General features: G+C 50.0%; 3 protein-coding genes and 2 pseudogenes across 3 annotated transcripts; all 5 read left to right on the top strand.

Moving 5' to 3' along the window:
- Positions 1 to 746: 746 nt before the first annotated feature.
- LOC112878944 lies at positions 747 to 2,490 on the top strand (annotated as a pseudogene).
- An 827-nt stretch (positions 2,491 to 3,317) lies between these two features.
- On the top strand, positions 3,318 to 4,016 carry LOC112898191 (putative protein phosphatase 2C 23). The gene has a single exon (XM_025966571.1). The coding sequence runs from the start codon at positions 3,417 to 3,419 to the stop codon at positions 4,014 to 4,016; it is 600 nt and encodes a 199-aa protein (XP_025822356.1). The 5' UTR covers positions 3,318 to 3,416.
- Positions 4,017 to 5,332: 1,316 nt separating this feature from the next.
- On the top strand, positions 5,333 to 6,542 carry LOC112898183 (putative protein phosphatase 2C 24). Its single transcript, XM_025966564.1, has 2 exons — positions 5,333 to 5,527; positions 5,622 to 6,542. Exons 1-2 carry the CDS (start codon positions 5,333 to 5,335, stop codon positions 6,540 to 6,542), a joined length of 1,116 nt encoding a protein of 371 aa, XP_025822349.1.
- A 415-nt stretch (positions 6,543 to 6,957) lies between these two features.
- On the top strand, positions 6,958 to 7,955 carry LOC112898176 (annotated as a pseudogene).
- A 5,019-nt stretch (positions 7,956 to 12,974) lies between these two features.
- Positions 12,975 to 17,265, top strand: LOC112884091 (replication protein A 32 kDa subunit B-like). Its single transcript, XM_025949418.1, has 10 exons — positions 12,975 to 13,231; positions 13,340 to 13,450; positions 13,782 to 13,879; positions 13,959 to 14,000; positions 14,089 to 14,166; positions 14,605 to 14,683; positions 14,791 to 14,868; positions 14,947 to 15,032; positions 16,568 to 16,636; positions 16,866 to 17,265. The coding sequence occupies exons 1-10, from the start codon at positions 13,091 to 13,093 to the stop codon at positions 16,948 to 16,950; spliced, it is 867 nt and encodes a 288-aa protein (XP_025805203.1). The 5' UTR covers positions 12,975 to 13,090; the 3' UTR covers positions 16,951 to 17,265.
- The last annotated feature ends 91 nt before the right edge of the window (positions 17,266 to 17,356 follow it).

Here is a 17,356-nt window from a genome sequence, read left to right as displayed (position 1 = left end):
AATAGCTAGTACAAACCATTGTACATGCCCCTGAGTCACCAACCAGCCACTGCAATGCGCACGCGAGGGAAAGTCGTCGCGATTCATCTGCTTTTTTTTTAATGAAAAACGGAACATGCAGAGCACTGCTACGTTATTTAAGAGAGAAGAAGCAGCGCAAAGTTCTTACAATAGGATTCATCTGCTTTTATTTCGACGATGTTGTGCCGTGGCCTCTCGCGTGGAGCCGTGATGAATAATTGATTGGCTTTGACGAATCTGTAGATCATATTTTTCGAACGATCTGGTTAAACAATGACATGCACCAGGACCGTCGTCCCTGATTAGTATGTGCAGCTGGTCAGTGGTCAGCTTAACTGATCGAACGTGTTTCATTCAACTGCTACGAGCCGAGAATTTTTGTCATAATTTGACGGTCTCCCAGCTGACGGTCGTTTGGAACAACTAATTAACCACGTGTTTGGCCTTGCAATTCCAGGCTTAATTGCTGACGCATCATCATCGTCTACAGGATGTAATCTGACCGAGTGATCATCATTAAAATTGCACGGTGAACATCATGAAAATTCAACCGTAGTGACGCTTTAACCAGCGAACACGAGCAAGGCGAATCAAAGTCCAGCCCGGCAAGATCTCAACAAAAAAAAAGATAGTGTGCTATGTGCACCGTGGCTGCTACCTATAAATCTTGCACCTTCACGATGGGAGACCGAATAACCAGCAGTTTAGGCCAGCCGACGGCGGAAATGGGCGCCGAGTCTGCTCAGGCGCAGCGCGCCATCGTCTTCGTGCCATTCCCGGAGCAGGGCCACGTCACTCCGATGCTCCACCTGGTGCGCGCCCTCGCGGGCCGCGGCGGCGTCGCGGCCGCCGTCGCGGTGCCCGACTTCGTCCACCGCCGCATGGGCCAGCAGGACGGCGACGCCGGCAGCAGGGTGGCCCTCGTTCCCATCCCCAGCGGCGTGCCCGACGACGGCGGTGACGAGGAGCCCCCAGGCTTCGCGAGCATCGCGCACGCCATGGAGCATCACATGCCGGCCCACCTAGAGGGGGTGCCGGCGAGGGCAGGCCGCGGCGCCGCCGTGGCGTGCCTCGCCGTGGACGTCATGGCGTCGTGGGCCGTCCCCGTGGCCGCGCGGTGCGGCGTGCCGGCCGTGGGGTTCTAGCCGGTCATGTTCGCCAGCTACCGCGTCGTGGCGGCCATCCCGGAGCTTATCAGCAAGGGCTTCATCTCGGGAACCGGTAGGCCAACGACACTAGCGTTTTACCAACATGCTTTGGCCCTTCAGCTTATTTTAGATTTTGAAGGTTCGATTTTAGAAAATTCAAAAATCGGATGACTCCCAGAATCAAGAATCCACCAACCTTCAAAATCCAAAATAAGCTGAACAAACAGGGTCTTCAGCTGGTGTGTTTGCAAATAAGTGCTGACAGATTCCTGAACTTATTACTGACATGAAGGCACTCCACTGCCACTGTCGACGAACGGAATCAACGAAGCAGTGAACAAACACCAACAGATCGGAGATCTTCACATATTGCCGGCCAAGTTAGAACTGAACACCTCGGATCTGCCATGGCTCGTCGGCGGCGCAGCATCCCGGGAATCCAGGTTCGCGTTCTGGCTTCGGACTGTGGACCGCGCGAAGAGCCTCACCTCCATCCTCATCAACTCCTTCCCCGGCGAAGGCGCCGGCGACTCCGACCGGTACGATCCGCCGCCAGGCCAGCACTTCCTCCACGTTGGCCCTCTGTTCGGCGACGAGCTGTTGGCTCGTGCGAACTCTGCTGCCACCATGTGGCGGGCAGACTCCACCTGCATCGACTGGTTAGACCGGCAGAGTCCCGGGTCGGTGATCTACGTCTCGTTCGGGAGCTGGGTCCCGCCGATCGGCCAGGACAAGATAGCCCAGCTCGCGCTCGGTCTCAAGGCCGCCGGCCGGCCGTTTCTCTGGGTCCTGAGGAACCACACGTCGTGGCGTGCCGGCCTCCCTGACGGGTTCACCGAGACGGTCGCCGGCCGTAGCAAGATCGTCTCGTGGGCGCCGCAGGAGGACGTCCTTCGACATGATGCCGTGGGGTGCTACATCACGCACTGCGGCTGGAACTCGACGCTAGAAGCCATACGGCATGGAGTTCGCATGATTTGCTACCCTATCTCCGGGGATCAGTTCGTCAACCGTGCCTACATCGTTAACATGTGGGAGGCTGGGATCGCACTGGTCGGAACTGACTGTGATTGTGTGAAGGATTGCATTGGGAGGGCCACGAAGGGCGGCGAAGAGGGAAGGCGTTTGCAAGATAATGTGGCTAGGATGAGGGAGGCAATCATGGCGGGTGAGGCGAGGAGTATTGCCAAGAGGAATCTTGACTTGTTCTTGGAGGGAATTGAGAACGATGACACTAAAATACAACAGGTAACAAAACTATAGAAGCCTTGTAGAGATCATATCTGTTCAAATTTTTAAAAATATAGAGGTTACACATTGCTGAAGGAATGACATGGCTGGTCCAAATATCTCAAGATTTTTCTTGAAAAATACACATTATTTTTGAACCGGTTATGCAATGTAAGATTTACGCAGTGGCCATGTGCTCGAGCACGTTCTTGGAAAATAGGAGTAAGAATCAAACGACGGGAATTTTGTATATCATTGTGAACTGCATTGTTTACTGTAAAATAAAAATCCCTTTGCCCTACAAGTAGGACTTGATCGTCTTGTGAAGAGAATAAGAAATTATGGGACTTTAGACCCAACCGGATTGAACGAAATACCCACACAGTTCAAAACTCAAAACCGGCTCGGCTGTTCTTTCAACGAACAGAATCCGAATCGTATTATCCTCGCAAAAAGAATCCGAATCGTAATAGAAAAGAAAAAATGGAAGTTGGAACACACGAGTGGGAATCGGTCCGGTGCCCTATAAAAACTACGCGAAGAGGACCCCAATCTTGATTCCTGCCTCACAGATCGCGTGTAGCCGCATGCACCGAGCCCCCTGCACGTTCCATCATCATTAGAGCCCTAGCCAGAGAGCAGAGAAACACAAAGCCCAAATCAAAGATGGAGAAGCACATGGCGCAGACCCTGATCGAGATCGACATGAGGATCCCGAACGCCCTCCGCTTCGCGTTCGGCCTCTGCCAGCGCCCCCCGCCGGCGCCCGGCCAGCACGACGAGGTCGCGAACTTCGCCGCCGTCCTGCTCCCGCCGCGCGACGGCGCCAGCGAACCCATGGACTGCGACGAGCCGGTGGCGCCGGGAGGCCTGAGGATGTTGTTCGACTCGTCCTATATAAGGGCTCACGACGAGGACGCGCACTTCGGGCACGCCGAGGCCGGCGTCGTCGGCGTGGCGGATGGCGTCGGCAGCTACCGCGACCGCGTCGACGCCTCCGCGTTCGCGCGCGGGCTCATGACCAACGCCTACATGGAGGTGGTGACTGGCGCGCCCGGCACGCACGTCTGCCCCCGCACGCTGCTGGAGCGGGCGCACCAGGCGACGGCCGCGGCGGGCACGGCCGCGGCGTCCACGGCGGTCATCGTCTCCCTCGCCGGCAGGACCCTCAAGTGGGCGTACGTCGGCGACAGCGGCTTCGCGGTGTTCCGCGACGGCAGGATCCTGCGCCGCTCGCGGCCGCAGCAGCACCACTTCAACTGCCCTTACCAGCTCAACTCCAAGCGGGACGGCCTCACGGTCGCCGCCGCCGCGGCGGTCGGCGAGGTCCCCGCGAGGGAAGGCGACATCGTGGTGGTGGGCACCGACGGGCTGTTCGACAACGTGACCGACGACGAGCTCGAGCGGATCGTGCGCATGGGCACGGCGCTCGGGTTCTCGCCCAAGCACTTGGCCGAAGTCGTGGCGGGCTTCGCGTTCGAGGCGGCGGGGTGCACCAACAGGGACACGCCGTTCAGCGTCTTGGGCCGGAGAGAGACAGGGGGGGCTTTTCCCGCCGGCGGCAAGCGGGACGACATCACTGTTGTTGTCGCATACATTGCATCACACTACATCTGATCTCGAGATCAAACGCCCCCAAGTGCCAACAGGCAACACCTCACCCAAGAAAAGTGGGGCAGGGGGCCAACACTTTTTTTTTACAGATCTTTCGCGGTGTGTTCGATATGGTGCACGAAAACGCATGAATGAATGAAGTTTGTAATTTGTAGAAGGCTCATAATCCACATTATTTTTTTTACATGCATGTATGCTAGTATAGTTAGATAAGCTTCCTGGAATTGGTATTGCTGAAGGTGTATGAGTATGATTAATAGCAAGTTTTCTTACCTGCTTACTCTAAGTTTCTACTAAGCTTGAAAGGGAGCCCAGATATATCTGGTAAGTGAATGTCATAAACAAAAATAACATGGCACATTGTGGATTACCAGCTGTTTTATAGGTCTGTTTTGAAAAAAAAAACCCACATAAATCGTCCACCATATGAAGCTGTACTGCAGCAGATAAAAGTTAGGCACAAGCTCTGAAAAAGCTAGCTGGATGCCCTGATTGGATACGTATACCGATTGAACCACTACTACTCGTCAGCTTTTGTACGGGGTATAGAGGAAATCTCAAATGTTAGCAGCTAGCAGGCAAATATGATACGGGTGTTCTATTTTGTTCAAAGAAGATACGGTGTTCGATTTGAGGGATCAATTAGTTCATCACGGAATGGTCTGACATACTAGAGTGAACTGCAAACATTTATGGTAACAAGTGAGCAGAAAAGGAGCACGTAGTAGCTGTTAACTGAATGCAACAAACAAAAACATGGCAAGCTACGAAGCAACTGTTCGATCGGTAGATCAATTTCAGAAACGCACAAACTAACGGTCGATCCACCACCATGTGGAGCCGTGTAGCAGGAGTAGTTATGCGCTCTTCGCTACAAGATGTGCTAGACGAATTCAAAGCTAGAGCATGCAAGGAGTAGCCCCGAAGTTTCCTTCGACCGCAGCACATGAGAACTGTTAGCAGTGTAGCACTCTGGGAGTAAGCTGGCCGGTTGTGTACGTGTCAGCGCCGTAGTAGGCCTACAAGTGGAGCCTAGCCTTTCCGGGAAATCCTTCCTGCTGAAGCAGCCGGACTTTGTTCAACCTTCTGCCCCCACGCCTAGTGCTTCGGTTGCCTGATCGAGCTTCACCGCAAGCTCTCGCGTGCTTCCTTTCTGCTGCACGGCATGGTGTCATGTCTCCTATACACGGCTGGGGGTGTCTTCATGGGCCCCAGATTCTGTCGTGTCCTAGGGAGGTTGCAACGCGATTCGGGCGAGACGCCCTCGACAAAAGACAGTGCACCACCGTCACGAGGGCTGAGCTGAGAGGATGCCGGTCATGGAGAAGCTGGAGCGGAGGATGCGGCAGGTCCTGTTCAAGGTCGACGAGAGGGTCGCCAGGATCAGCAAGATGCCAGTCGTGAAGTCGAAGAAGATGCTGCGGAAGCTGATCGAGGTCGACGGACGAGACTCCAAGAAGGCGGAGAAGCCGGTCGTCAAGCTGCTGCAGCGGGTCCGGCGCACACTGGGCAAGGTTGACGAACGAGTCCGCAGCGCCCTCCCGCCTCGAGCCCCTCCCGTGTCGCCGAGACGACGGCAAGGTAAGCGTCCCCGCCTCCGCGTCGCAGCGTACGGAGACCGAGGCCAGCGGTAGCGTCCGTGCCGAGCCGGAGGGAGGCGGTCGCAGCTCCACGGAAGAACTCGACGGCGCGCCGGCGCCCTCGCTGGAGGGCGGTGGTGACCGCCCCCGGGAGCTCGACGTCGCGGTCCCGCGGGCGCGAGCGCTGTGGATGGACATGGCGTCCTGCTACATCCCTGACCACGACGAGGACGCCTCCTTCTGCCACCCCGGGGCAGGGGCCGCCGGCGTGGCGGACGGCGTCGGCTCGTACCGCAGGAAAGGCTTGGACGCCGGCGCGTTCGCGCGCACGCTGATCGCGAACGCGTTCGCGGAGGCGGGGCGGGCATTCGCCGAGGGCGGCACGTCCGTCTGCCCCTACACTCTGCTGCGGGGCGCGTACGAGGCGGCGGCGCGCTCGCTCGCGCCCGGGGCGTCCACGGCCGTCATCGTGTCCCTCGACGGGGCAACTCTGAAATGGGCGTGCGTCGGCGACAGCGCCTTTGCCGTGCTCCGCGGCGGCAGGATCGTGCGCCGCTCGAAGCCGCAGCAGCACCACTTCAACTGCCCCTACCAGCTCAGCGCCAACGGCGGCGACCGCGTCGCCGACGCGGACGTGGGCGGCATGCCGGTGATGGACGGCGACGTCGTGGTGATCGGGACGGACGGGCTGTTCGACAACGTGTTCGACGTGGAGCTCGAGCAGCTCGTGCGGAGGGGCACGGAGCTGGGCCTGTCGTCGCAGAATATGGCGGACAACATCGCCGGCGCTGCATGCGACATGTCCTTCGGGTGGCTGGCACACTCTCCGTCCACGTCGTCGTCCAGTACCGAGAGCTGGAGGAACGACGAGAAAGGCGCGGAGCGATTCTACGGCGGGAAAGTTGACGACATCACCGTCGTCGTCGCGTTCATTGTCTCGTCGATCTGATTCGGTGATTTGTGATGTAGACGAACTGATGTGTACTTACTAGGTTTCATTGCTTCCTGCTGTCCAGTTTTTCGTAGCACGAATTAGCACTTGCCGAATTACATTCATGGAAAGCTTCTAGAACAGAACCGGACTGACCAGGATTCATCATCGTTGTAGTTTATATTCGAAAAATATAAGAGCTTTGTGTGCACTTTTTTTTCGAAATGCAGGCTAATGTAGTTAATTTTTAAGGTATTTTGGTCCAATCCGAATCTGAGTAGAAATCAGTTTTACTTTTGAAGATATCTAGGCCCAATCCGAATTTGACTAGAAATCAAACGCCTGCTGGGGAAATTGTTTTATGCACGCCGGCAGCATATATTGCCAGGTGTATGTGTATCTCAAGCAAATCTCAAAACATAAGGCGACCAAGATGGCGAGAGCAATGGAGAGCTTGGAGCCGATCCAGGAAACGCTGAGCGAGATCAACAAAAGAACCCCGGAGATAAGCGTTTTCAAGTTCGTCACCCGTGTGTTGCTTACGCTGGGAACCGAATACGCGCCGCCGGCGCGGGAGGAAGGTGATGCTGGCCACGGACGCCGGGCGGAGCGGCCTGACGCGCGGCCTAGCGCTCTGCGCATGGACTGAGCGGCATGTGTCCTGCCGCTGCACGGCGAGGACGCGCACTTCGGGCACGCCGAGGCCGGCCTCATCGGTGTCGCGGACGGGGTCGGCGGGTACCGTGACTACGGCGTGGACGCCGGCGCCTTCGCACGAGAGCTCATGGCGAGCGCTCTGGCGAAGGTGGAGCTGGCGGCCAAGGCCAGCAGGCGCCGCCGCCGCCTCCGCCCGGAGGACGTGCTGGAGAGGGCGTACGAGTCGATGGTCATCAAAGGCACGCCGGGGGCGTCCACGGCCGTTGTTCTGTCGCTCGACCGCGCGACTCTCAGGTGGGCGTACATCGGCGACAGCGCCTTCGCCGTGCTCCGGGGCGGCAGGATCGTGCACCGCTCGGCGGAGCAGCAGCGCCGCTTCAATTGCCCGTACCAGCTGAACTCCGACGACGACGGGACGGGGACAGCCTCGCCAAGGCGGAGGTTTGCGGCATGCCGGTGAAGGACGGCGACGTCGTGGTGGGCGGGACGGACGGGCTGTTCGACAACGTGCACGACGACCAGCTCGCGCGCGCCGTGCAGATGGGCACCGAGCTGGGCTTCTCGCCCAAGAACATGGCGGACATCATCGCGGGAGTTGCTTGCGACATGTCGAAAACGAAAACCGAGCGGGCGTGCTCGCCGTTCAGTATCGGATACCGGAAGGCGTACGGGGAGAATTATTACGGTGGGAAGGAGGACGACATAACGGTCATCGTCGCGTACATTGTCTCGAAGGATTCATCATTTAAGGAGGGCACTTGTTTGAAGAATTAGCTTCAGTCTTTGTCGAAGATTGACCGCTCACATGAAAGCAGGAACACTTTAAAGAAAATCCTTGTTTTTACATATTATCTCTACTATATTATTTTATTATATATACTATAAAAAGGCTAAAGATCACTTTTTTTTCCTTCGTCATACCTCCCCCTTCGTACGTCGCCGCCCCCTCGCCCCGACGACGCCCGCCCCTGACCCTGAGTCTTCCCCCGTGAGGTAGGTCAAGACCTCAGCTGCCTCCGCCTCCTCCAGCCCCCGCTTCTCCGCGCCTGCGTGCGACGCCCGGCCGCGGATCCCCCACGCGCGGTGCGCGCGGCCGCCGCCCTACACGCCGCCGTCCCCGAAGCCCCGCCGCAGCAGCCGCACTAATCATTGGCTAACAGGTACCTGTCCAGGAAGAAGCTAGCAGGTATTAAATTTTATTGGCTGCATTCCAATAATTATATTGCTGCAAGGGATGGGATCGTGCCCTCCATTAGGTACTAATTAGATTGAATTTTGTTTCTCCTGCGTGCAGCCACTTGATTAGGTTTGGTAATTAGGGCTAATCTTGCCGGAAAGGCTCTGGCGTTGCGGTAGTTCGTGAGGGTCTTTTACACTGAATCCTATCAAGAGGAGTACTAGATGGATTTAGATAATTTCTGTATCTTTCCATGGAGTGCTTACACACCGAAGTTTGAGTCTGTCAGATCAACTGAATTTTCTAAACAAACTACAGCTATTGTCATGTATGCAATTTAATTGATGGTGGCGATGTACTAATGACTCATTTGGAGTCTTCAGATGTCTAGCTTATAGGACTGAATATTCAGAATTGTTTTTATTATATTAGAATATTCAAAGCAACTGAATTTGAAATATAGGACATAACGATACGAATTTTTTTTAAAAAAGGGTTAAAAAAAAATTTAAATTCGAAAAAGGGGTGCCGATTTGGAAAATTTCTAAAAATGGGTACTTCCCGCCCATCCAACGGGCGGGAGGCGTGGGGCCGGAGGTTCCCGCCCATCCAACGGGCGGGAGGGGCCTGTTCGCAAATAAGAAAAAAATTTATTCGCGAAGAGGGACCTCCCGCCCAACCAACGGGCGGGAGGTCCCTTTTCGCGAATAAGAAACTTTTCTTATTCGCGAACAGGCCCCTCCCGCGGCGGCAAAGGCATCCCGCCCGCCCAACGGGCGGGATGTGCTCTTTTTCTTATTTTTGGTCGAATTTATATTTTATAAACTATTTAAAATTCATATTTTTTCAAATACAAGAATTATTTGCCATACTCTTTTGTATACATATAAATTTTTTTAAAAAAATCAATAACAATATTACTCTGCTTCTCATTACTCATGCAGATCGATCTGATCCACTGCACGGAGGTCGAAGCTGCATCTCAGATCACGTTGTTTGACCGTGGAGTACGTGTACCGGAGGCACAGTACAAAGAGAGCTTTCGTCGGATTCATGGTAACTTGACGCGAGCGTTACGTGCACTGGCGTGTTGCAGCAGAGATGACGAGGGGGCCTCCAGTTCATCTCAAGCGTCCGCCCACGTATACACAGCTGGCCCATCGACCTCTGCAGCATCGCACGCAGCGTCCAGCGGTACTGCCGCATGTTCGAGCTGTAAGTCCTTTATAATTATCATTTCGATCAACTTTGATTTACATGACTAATTTCGTATAATTTACACAACTTTGATTTACACGAGAGTATGGTGAATAAAAATTTTGTATTTGAAAAAATATGAATTTTAAATAGTTTATAAAATATAAATTCGAATAAAAAATAAGAAAAGGGCACATCCCGCCCGTTGGGCGGGCGGGATGCCTTTGCCGCCGCGGGAGGGGCCTGTTCGCGAATAAGAAAAGTTTCTTATTCGCAAAAAGGGACCTCCCGCCCGTTGGTTGGGCGGGAGGTCCCTCTTCGCGAATAAATTTTTTTTCTTATTTGCGAACAGGCCCCTCCCGCCCGTTGGATGGGCGGGAACCTCCGGCCCCACGCCTCCCGCCCATTGGATGGGCGGGAAGTACCCATTTTTAGAAATTTTCCAAATCGGCACCCTTTTTTCGAATTTAAAATTTTTTTTAACCCTTTTTTAAAAAAAATTCATAACGATACAACTTACATGCATGACCTATTCGTTTGATGTAATAGACCATGACTAAATATTATTTTTATTCAAAAAAGCATGTTGTTTGTGCTGAGTTATTTGATTCATGGCTTATGCTGGTTGCAGCTCGGTGAATTGTCATGGTTAAGTAATCCTTTGATATTTGCTACAATCTGTATATTTTCCATGAAAATGACTGGTGCACGACATTTGCAGCTCTTGGCAAGAAACTGACCCATCACATCACAACCAGATATCGGAGGAGCAGCTCCTGTAAGTTTACTCCGGACGGGAATCTGGCCCCGTTTAGATTGCAAGTTTTTATAACTTTTGGAATTTTTTTGATACTGTAGCACTTTCGTTTGTATTTGACAAATTTTATCTAATTATGGACTAACTAGGCTTAAAAGATTCGTCTCGTGATGTACAATTAAACTGTGCAATTAGTTATTTTTTTACATACATTTACTGCTCCATGCATGTATCCCAAAATTGATGTGATGGAGAGAGAGCGTAAAAATTTGGAATTTGAAAGCCATCTAAACAAGACCCTGGCGTTCGTTGTCCCGTCAGTGTCGTGATCGGAGCGATGTGAGGGCAAATTTGGTTGTCTTCAATCATGTTCAGCGTTGGGGAAAAAGCAGGAAAAGTAGCCGTTGTAGCACGCATGTGCCGCGCCAGTGCGAGTTACAGCTATCAATAGTCCATTGTTATGTAGGTTAGCTGATAATCGTATTGCTACTATATTATTGGCACAAACGAACTCTTACTAAACCGATCATTTTGGTATCATGTCATTAGTAGTGTTATAATAATACAAAAATCCAAATCGGTATCATCATCACAACTAGAAACGGAAAAATGCAGCTAAATGAGCTGCCTTAAAGGTCTCGTTGTCGCCCTGCAGTCGACGTCCCAGCGAAACAGAAAATGCGAACGGAAAAGGAGGGCGTGGTGTCATGGTGTGGTCCAATTCAGCTTTCCACCTCACGGTAGCAAACTGCCAAACACCAGGATGCAGGATGCCCATATTGACCATCACACGTCACATTCACATCACGTCATGGACTTCTGGTTCAGTGGTCAGTGCACAAGAAAACGCAGAACCAAGGTGTGTTTGTTTCCTGCTCTAAAGTTTGGAGGAGTCACATCATAGAGAATCTTATCATTTAGAAGTATTAAATAAAGTCTAATTATAAAACTAATTGCAGAACCCCAGGGCTAATTCGCGAGACGAATCTAATGAGGTATATTAATCCATGATTAGCGGATGATTACTGTAGCATCACTGTGGCAAATTATGGATTAATTAGGCTCATTAAATTTGTCTCGTGAATTAGCATCCATCTGTGCAAAAAGTTTTATAATTAGACTTTATTTAATACTTCTAAATGACAAGATTCTTTTTGATGTGATGGGTCTAAAATTTAGAGGGTAGGAAACGAACACACCCCAAATGTAAGAACTTATTTTTTATAAAAAAAACTTTTGCTAAGAGCAACTAGACCCTCTCAGTAAACCCTCGTGTCAAATTTGAAGCTGGAATAAAAAAATTACACTCCTACACGTCCTCTACTAAATCTGCTATTTTGGAAAGATCTTCAAATCTCTTCCTCCACCCTCTATTTCTGGAGCGTCTCTGCCTCTGTCAACTGATAAATGAGTCTCACCTTTTTAATTTAAAGTGAGATTTAGAGATCACTGCTAGAATTGACGTTAAAAAATTAATGCAGAGAGAGGTAGAGAGAGAGAGGCAGAGAGTCTGATTTGAGAGCTATTTCTTTCGGAGATGCTGTACGAGCTCCGAACAGCTAATCGATCTGCAAACACGAACATTAAAATTTCTAAAAAGGAAATCGATCCAAGCTTCCTTACTGATGTTGATGAACAGAGTCGAGCTTACAAGTATCATCACCGAAGGACCTAAAGAATCCAAGAACTCCAGGACATCTAGAACCCAAGACCAGCGAGCAACGCCGAGGCAGGGCCGGGGAGGAGCCCGCACCGGTCGATCAGGACGAGCAGCACAGGAAGTCGAGGATGCTGGAGCAGCAGTCGTAGCAGCACGAGCAACTGCAGCCCAAGCATACGGCGGATGGTGGATTCAGGGAGAAAAGCAGAGAAGGATGGACGCGAACAAGACGAGCACGGATTTGAGCAAGCAGTGCAACCCCTTACCACTCGTCGACGGTCTTGTCCTGGAAGTCGTCGGTCGCCGACATCACCTGAGCGGACGGGGGATCCATGGCCACTAGTTTTCTCGCGTCTGCGACGGAGCGGTGGCGTCCGAGAAGAAAGGGAGAGGTGGTGAAGACGAACAACGCGGACTGATGAATTTAAAGAACAAGCGAGCACATGGGCCGGGATTGCATGTGTAGCCGTGTGTAAAGAAGGATTTTGCGAGGCTGTGGACCGTGGAGTGCGAGCCTGGCACCACCGGTTAGCAGCGTTGGATACTGGCTCGGCGTTTGGAGTTTTGCACCGGCCTATTTGGCTTGCACACGCTAATCACGTCTGCTGATTGCTCAGGCCATGATTCCTCTGTTCCCGAGCACGGCACGCTTCTTACCTTAAGAAAATAAAAACTAACATGATCCGTCGGACCAGGAACACGATCAGGTGTAATGTAAATATGTACCGGCGCTAGCGATGAGCAGATGATTCCTGCCGGTTCAAAACGAGAATGCAACTACCTTTTGTGTGCGCGCGCGCGCGCGGGTGTTTTTGTGATTTCTAGTGAAAGAACAGGCGCCTGCGCCACTGAGGCGCTGACCCGGACCGACGCGTGCACGCCACCGCCTTGCAGGGGCAGCTTCTCCGGCACGCCTCAGATCATCGATCAAAACTCAGGCGCGCAGAGGCACAGACGCCGCAGCCTTCTCCTCGAAGCCTCTTTGAACCGAAACAAAGGCCAAAGGCGCTCCCAACAAAACCGTTCCTCCCGCCCTCACCACCTCCCCTAACTACTCCCCCGCCCTCCCGCCCTTCCTTCCTCGGCAAGCCCTAGGGTTTAGGGCTCTAGGCACCGCGATGTACGGCGGCGGCGGGCACTACGACGGCGGCGGTGGCGCGGCGAATGCCAACTCCCTCTTCGGCGGCGGGGGATTCATGCCCTCGCAGTCAACCGCGGTCCCGGAGAGCAGCGGCGGCGGCGGCGGCGGCCTCTCCAAGGTTGGTCCGAACCCGGCCCAATCTCCCGTTCGTTTTCGCTCCCGTTGGATTTGGCCTCCGTCCCCTGACGCCTTCGTGGGCGCTCTCGGTCGGTTGTGGTGGTGGCAGGGCCGGAACGCGCAGACGCTGCTGCCGCTCACCGTGAAGCAGATCATGGACGCGGCGCAGGCCAGCGACGACAAGTCCAATTTCGCCATCAACGGCGTCGAGGTGTCCACGGTATGGGTTTTGCCTCTTTCAGCGGTGCTTAGGCCTGTAAAGCTCGTTTCTTCGGATGCTTGCGGTGCCTGGATGGGCGGAATGTGTGCCCATCAGTAGATCCATTAAGAAAGAAAAATGACTCCCTTGTATCTGATATTGTTCTGTTGAAAAATAACCCTTTTGGACATAGTCGGTTCAAATGAAATGCTTCCCTCTTGTGTGATTTATTTCAAATATTTGTTAACGTTCTTTGTTTTTTGGTGAAATCTAGTTCAGACGGTTTTGCATTTAGTGGTTAGTCGGTGAATATCAAAGTCATTTTAACTGTTGTATTTACTCTGAATTGCAGGTTAGGCTTGTTGGACGCATGCTGGGTAAGATTGAGCGGGTCACCGATGTTGCGTTCACTCTTGATGATGGTACTGGCAAGATAGATGTGAATCGCTGGTAGGATGCTTTGTATTGTCTTTGATGTTCAGCAGATTTTTTGATTGCCCCATAAATTTACTCGCATTCCTTTTCTAAGGGAAAATGAGTCTTCCGACACTAAGGAAATGGCTGATGTCAAGTAAGAATTGCTACTTAATTGTGATGTGTCAATAATTCAGTTTGCTATGCAGAAAAGTTGATAACTTGCCTTGCTTTGGTTTTACAAGTGATGGGAACTATGTCATTGTCAATGGTGGTTTGAAAGGTTTTCAAGGAAAGCGCCATGTCGTTGCTTACTCTGTTCGGTCAGCTCTCTATACTAGTCTCCCTTGCACAGTGATGACTTCCGATGCTTACTTCCTATGTCTGCTGTTAGTGTCCAGATGGAGAATATTTGATCTCTTTCACTATGGTACTGTACCAAATCCCATTTTGCTTCAGCTACTGACTTGACATTAAATAAAAAGCTGGTCCTGTGGCAAATTACAACTTTTGTGGGTGATAAGCTTGCGTCCAGCGTCTAGGTTATTGATATGTCGGTTTTAATGAACATTTAATGTTGTGAGTATCGTTATAGCAGACTTGTCATACGATATCTGCAAAATTGATAACAAGATTTCTTGGGATAATTCAGGGTCACTGATGACCTTGGTTTACGGAGAGAGGCTAACCTTCCCTTGTGAATTCAGTTAAGCTACTTCAGCTACACTTCTTGTAATCTTACTGTGTATGATTTTTTCCAGGCGTGTGACAAACTTCAATGATATAACACATCACTTTCTGCACTGCATTCATGTGCATTTGGAACTCACCAGGTCAAAGGTACTAAGATCCCGCATCTTCTAGGAGTTTAATTTATTATTGTCAAAACGCTATCTAGTTTTGGCGGAATTTTATGTTTTTCAGTGATTTATGTTTTTCTTCCGTAGCCTCGGTTGCCGCCGCAAATAAATTCTAGTACAGCAACCCCTGTACATGCTAACCAAGTTCAGCTCCCCAATAATCAGGTAGCTTTTTAAAAAAATGTGCAATTTTTACAAATATCTGCTGGTTCTAATCTAATGTTTTCATCTTTATTTCCTCAGGCTACAGCATTCCCAGCATCAGGAAATACTGCTGAAAATGATGTATCCAGCTTGATCATGAATGTTTTTCATGACCCAGCAATCATGTAAGTGAACTCTAGTTGATTCTGTGCTGTAATGTTGTTGCTGTGCTAGTGAACTTGTGGGTTTTTCATGATCCAGCAGTCATGTAAATTAATCATTGATGATTCCGTCGACTATTGTTGCTGGTGTGCTGCTGAATGCCTTGAATATTTCATTTTACATGTATGAAACTATGAACACACAAATATGGTGCATTTGTTAGAAAAGCTACATAATCGTGTGATGGCCTACCTGTTCAGTCACATCTTATTTGATTATTTAGATAAACCACTATTGCTGCTGAATGCCTTGGATATTTATTTAACATGTATGAACACTCACAAATATGGTGCCTTTGCTAGAAAGAAGCTACATAATCGTGTGATGATCTACCTGTTCAGTCACATCTTATTTGATTCTTTTGATAAAAATGTTAAGGCCAACCTTCACATATGAGCAACAAACAATGGGCTGAAAGTTATGTTTCCCCTATCAATATGTGGTTCATTAATGGATAGCATGGAATACATATTGAGAAATTCATGGGTTCTCGTAGATAGCGGTATATTGTTAGGAAAATTGTGAAGATTGTTTACTTGCTGAAGAACATATGTACACATTGGATTGTCTGACACCAATTTGGTTAGCAAGTTTGGAGTATGGGGCTGAGGCTCTAAAGGGCATTTTTATGATTTTCTTTGGGATCAGCTTATTAGTTGGGAAAAAAATCTATATAGATGATAACCTTTAAAAAGCTTGCCGCTATATTGTTATAGGTGCTGCAATCCGTTTCCTATTCGCTATTGAAACTAGCATAGCCTGGCTTGCATACTGTCCAGCCAAGATCACATATCGCTTTGTCCATCAGTACATAGACTAAGATGGTGTATTAATGAGATACACTGCAATCACTTCATTTACGATGAATTGGTCTGCCTCTTGTTCCAGAAAGTTCATTACCTAAGTAATCAATTAATAGAATACCCTATGATTTCATCCGTACATCGAATCAATGTTTGGGTGTTATTGCAAGCTAATGTTGAGCTTACTTTTGATAGATGATACTGTACATCCAAGAAGCAAAATTTGGAGACATAGATTTTACTCTGATTTTATTCAAAGCTACCACATGAAATTGCAGTGGTGAAATAAAACAAATGTCGCACGCACGATTCATGTTTATGAATAGCATAGTCCAAAGAACACAAACCCTGTAGTATTGTAAACCTGGAATGGGTGCCAGGCCCACAGAGCTTTAAAAGGTCCACGGTTTGACCTGGAAAATAACGAGAAAAACGAAGGATAACGAATTTTTTTCTTTAGGAAATTTGAGTTCTCATTTTGGTGTACACTGAATTTGATGAACACCATCTTTGACTAATTTTGTGTTCTGGATTTGAATGAGGCTTGCATAAATTTTGTTTTTCGGTACCTTTTGGATGTTTATACTACTTATATTGCTGGTGTCCGAGTACCAATTTCAAATGCAATTTTGTTACTGCATGCAAGAAAATAATCAGAACATACTAGTTGAGAAATAGACTGATGTCATCTGCAGAGACCGGGAGGATGGGATAACTGAGGCATATGTCATAGATCGTCTTAAGCTACCAGTGGACTTAGTCAGGTATTTTCACCACAATATGTTCATTTGTTCAGCTTGCTCTATATTATTATGATACAGACAAGATGTACCATTAAATTGTCTGATGCCTTTTACTTAGGAAACCTGTAGCTGTGTAATACTCTGGTCAAAACATGTCTTGTTTTTATTCTGTATCACGAGTTACAACACGATCTTGCTTCCATTTCACATATGGTTTTTTTGAAAAGTACGTTTCACATATTGTTCACAGGAAGGTCTTCCAAGAACATATTGACGCTGGCAACATTTACAACACGATCGATGACCTCCATTTCAAGTCTGCCTTGAATGGCTGATCATGTTTCAGGCCTGTGTCAGGCTCCGTGTAGGTGTGGAGCCGTTTCAAGCAAGAAGTGTATGCGCTCTGCAGGATTGCCTCGCAGATCTTGCATACATTCAGAAGGGAACCAACAGCTTACCGGCTAGGTTAAGTTGTGTAGCTAGGTACAGTTCCCTTATTCCAACAAGTTATCTATGTAATGGAGTAATGGACCCTGCGAGTAGGCTAGGTCTCCCTTCAGGACATCTGTTGTGTTTGCTACTCCAGTAACCCTGTGTAAATCACCCGTGTTTTGTTTCTCTGCCGTGGCGTGTCTTATGAGTTATGGCCATCCACGATGCATGCCTCACACAAGTCATACAAGGCGGTATGCAAGCCACCGGAACTACAATTCTGATGTGTTGTAGGGAAAGTATAAAAGC

Source organism: Panicum hallii, chromosome 1, assembly GCF_002211085.1.
Source record: "Panicum hallii strain FIL2 chromosome 1, PHallii_v3.1, whole genome shotgun sequence".
NCBI classification, from domain to species: Eukaryota; Viridiplantae; Streptophyta; class Magnoliopsida; order Poales; family Poaceae; genus Panicum; species Panicum hallii.
This window is presented reverse-complemented; position numbering and strand designations above follow the sequence as displayed.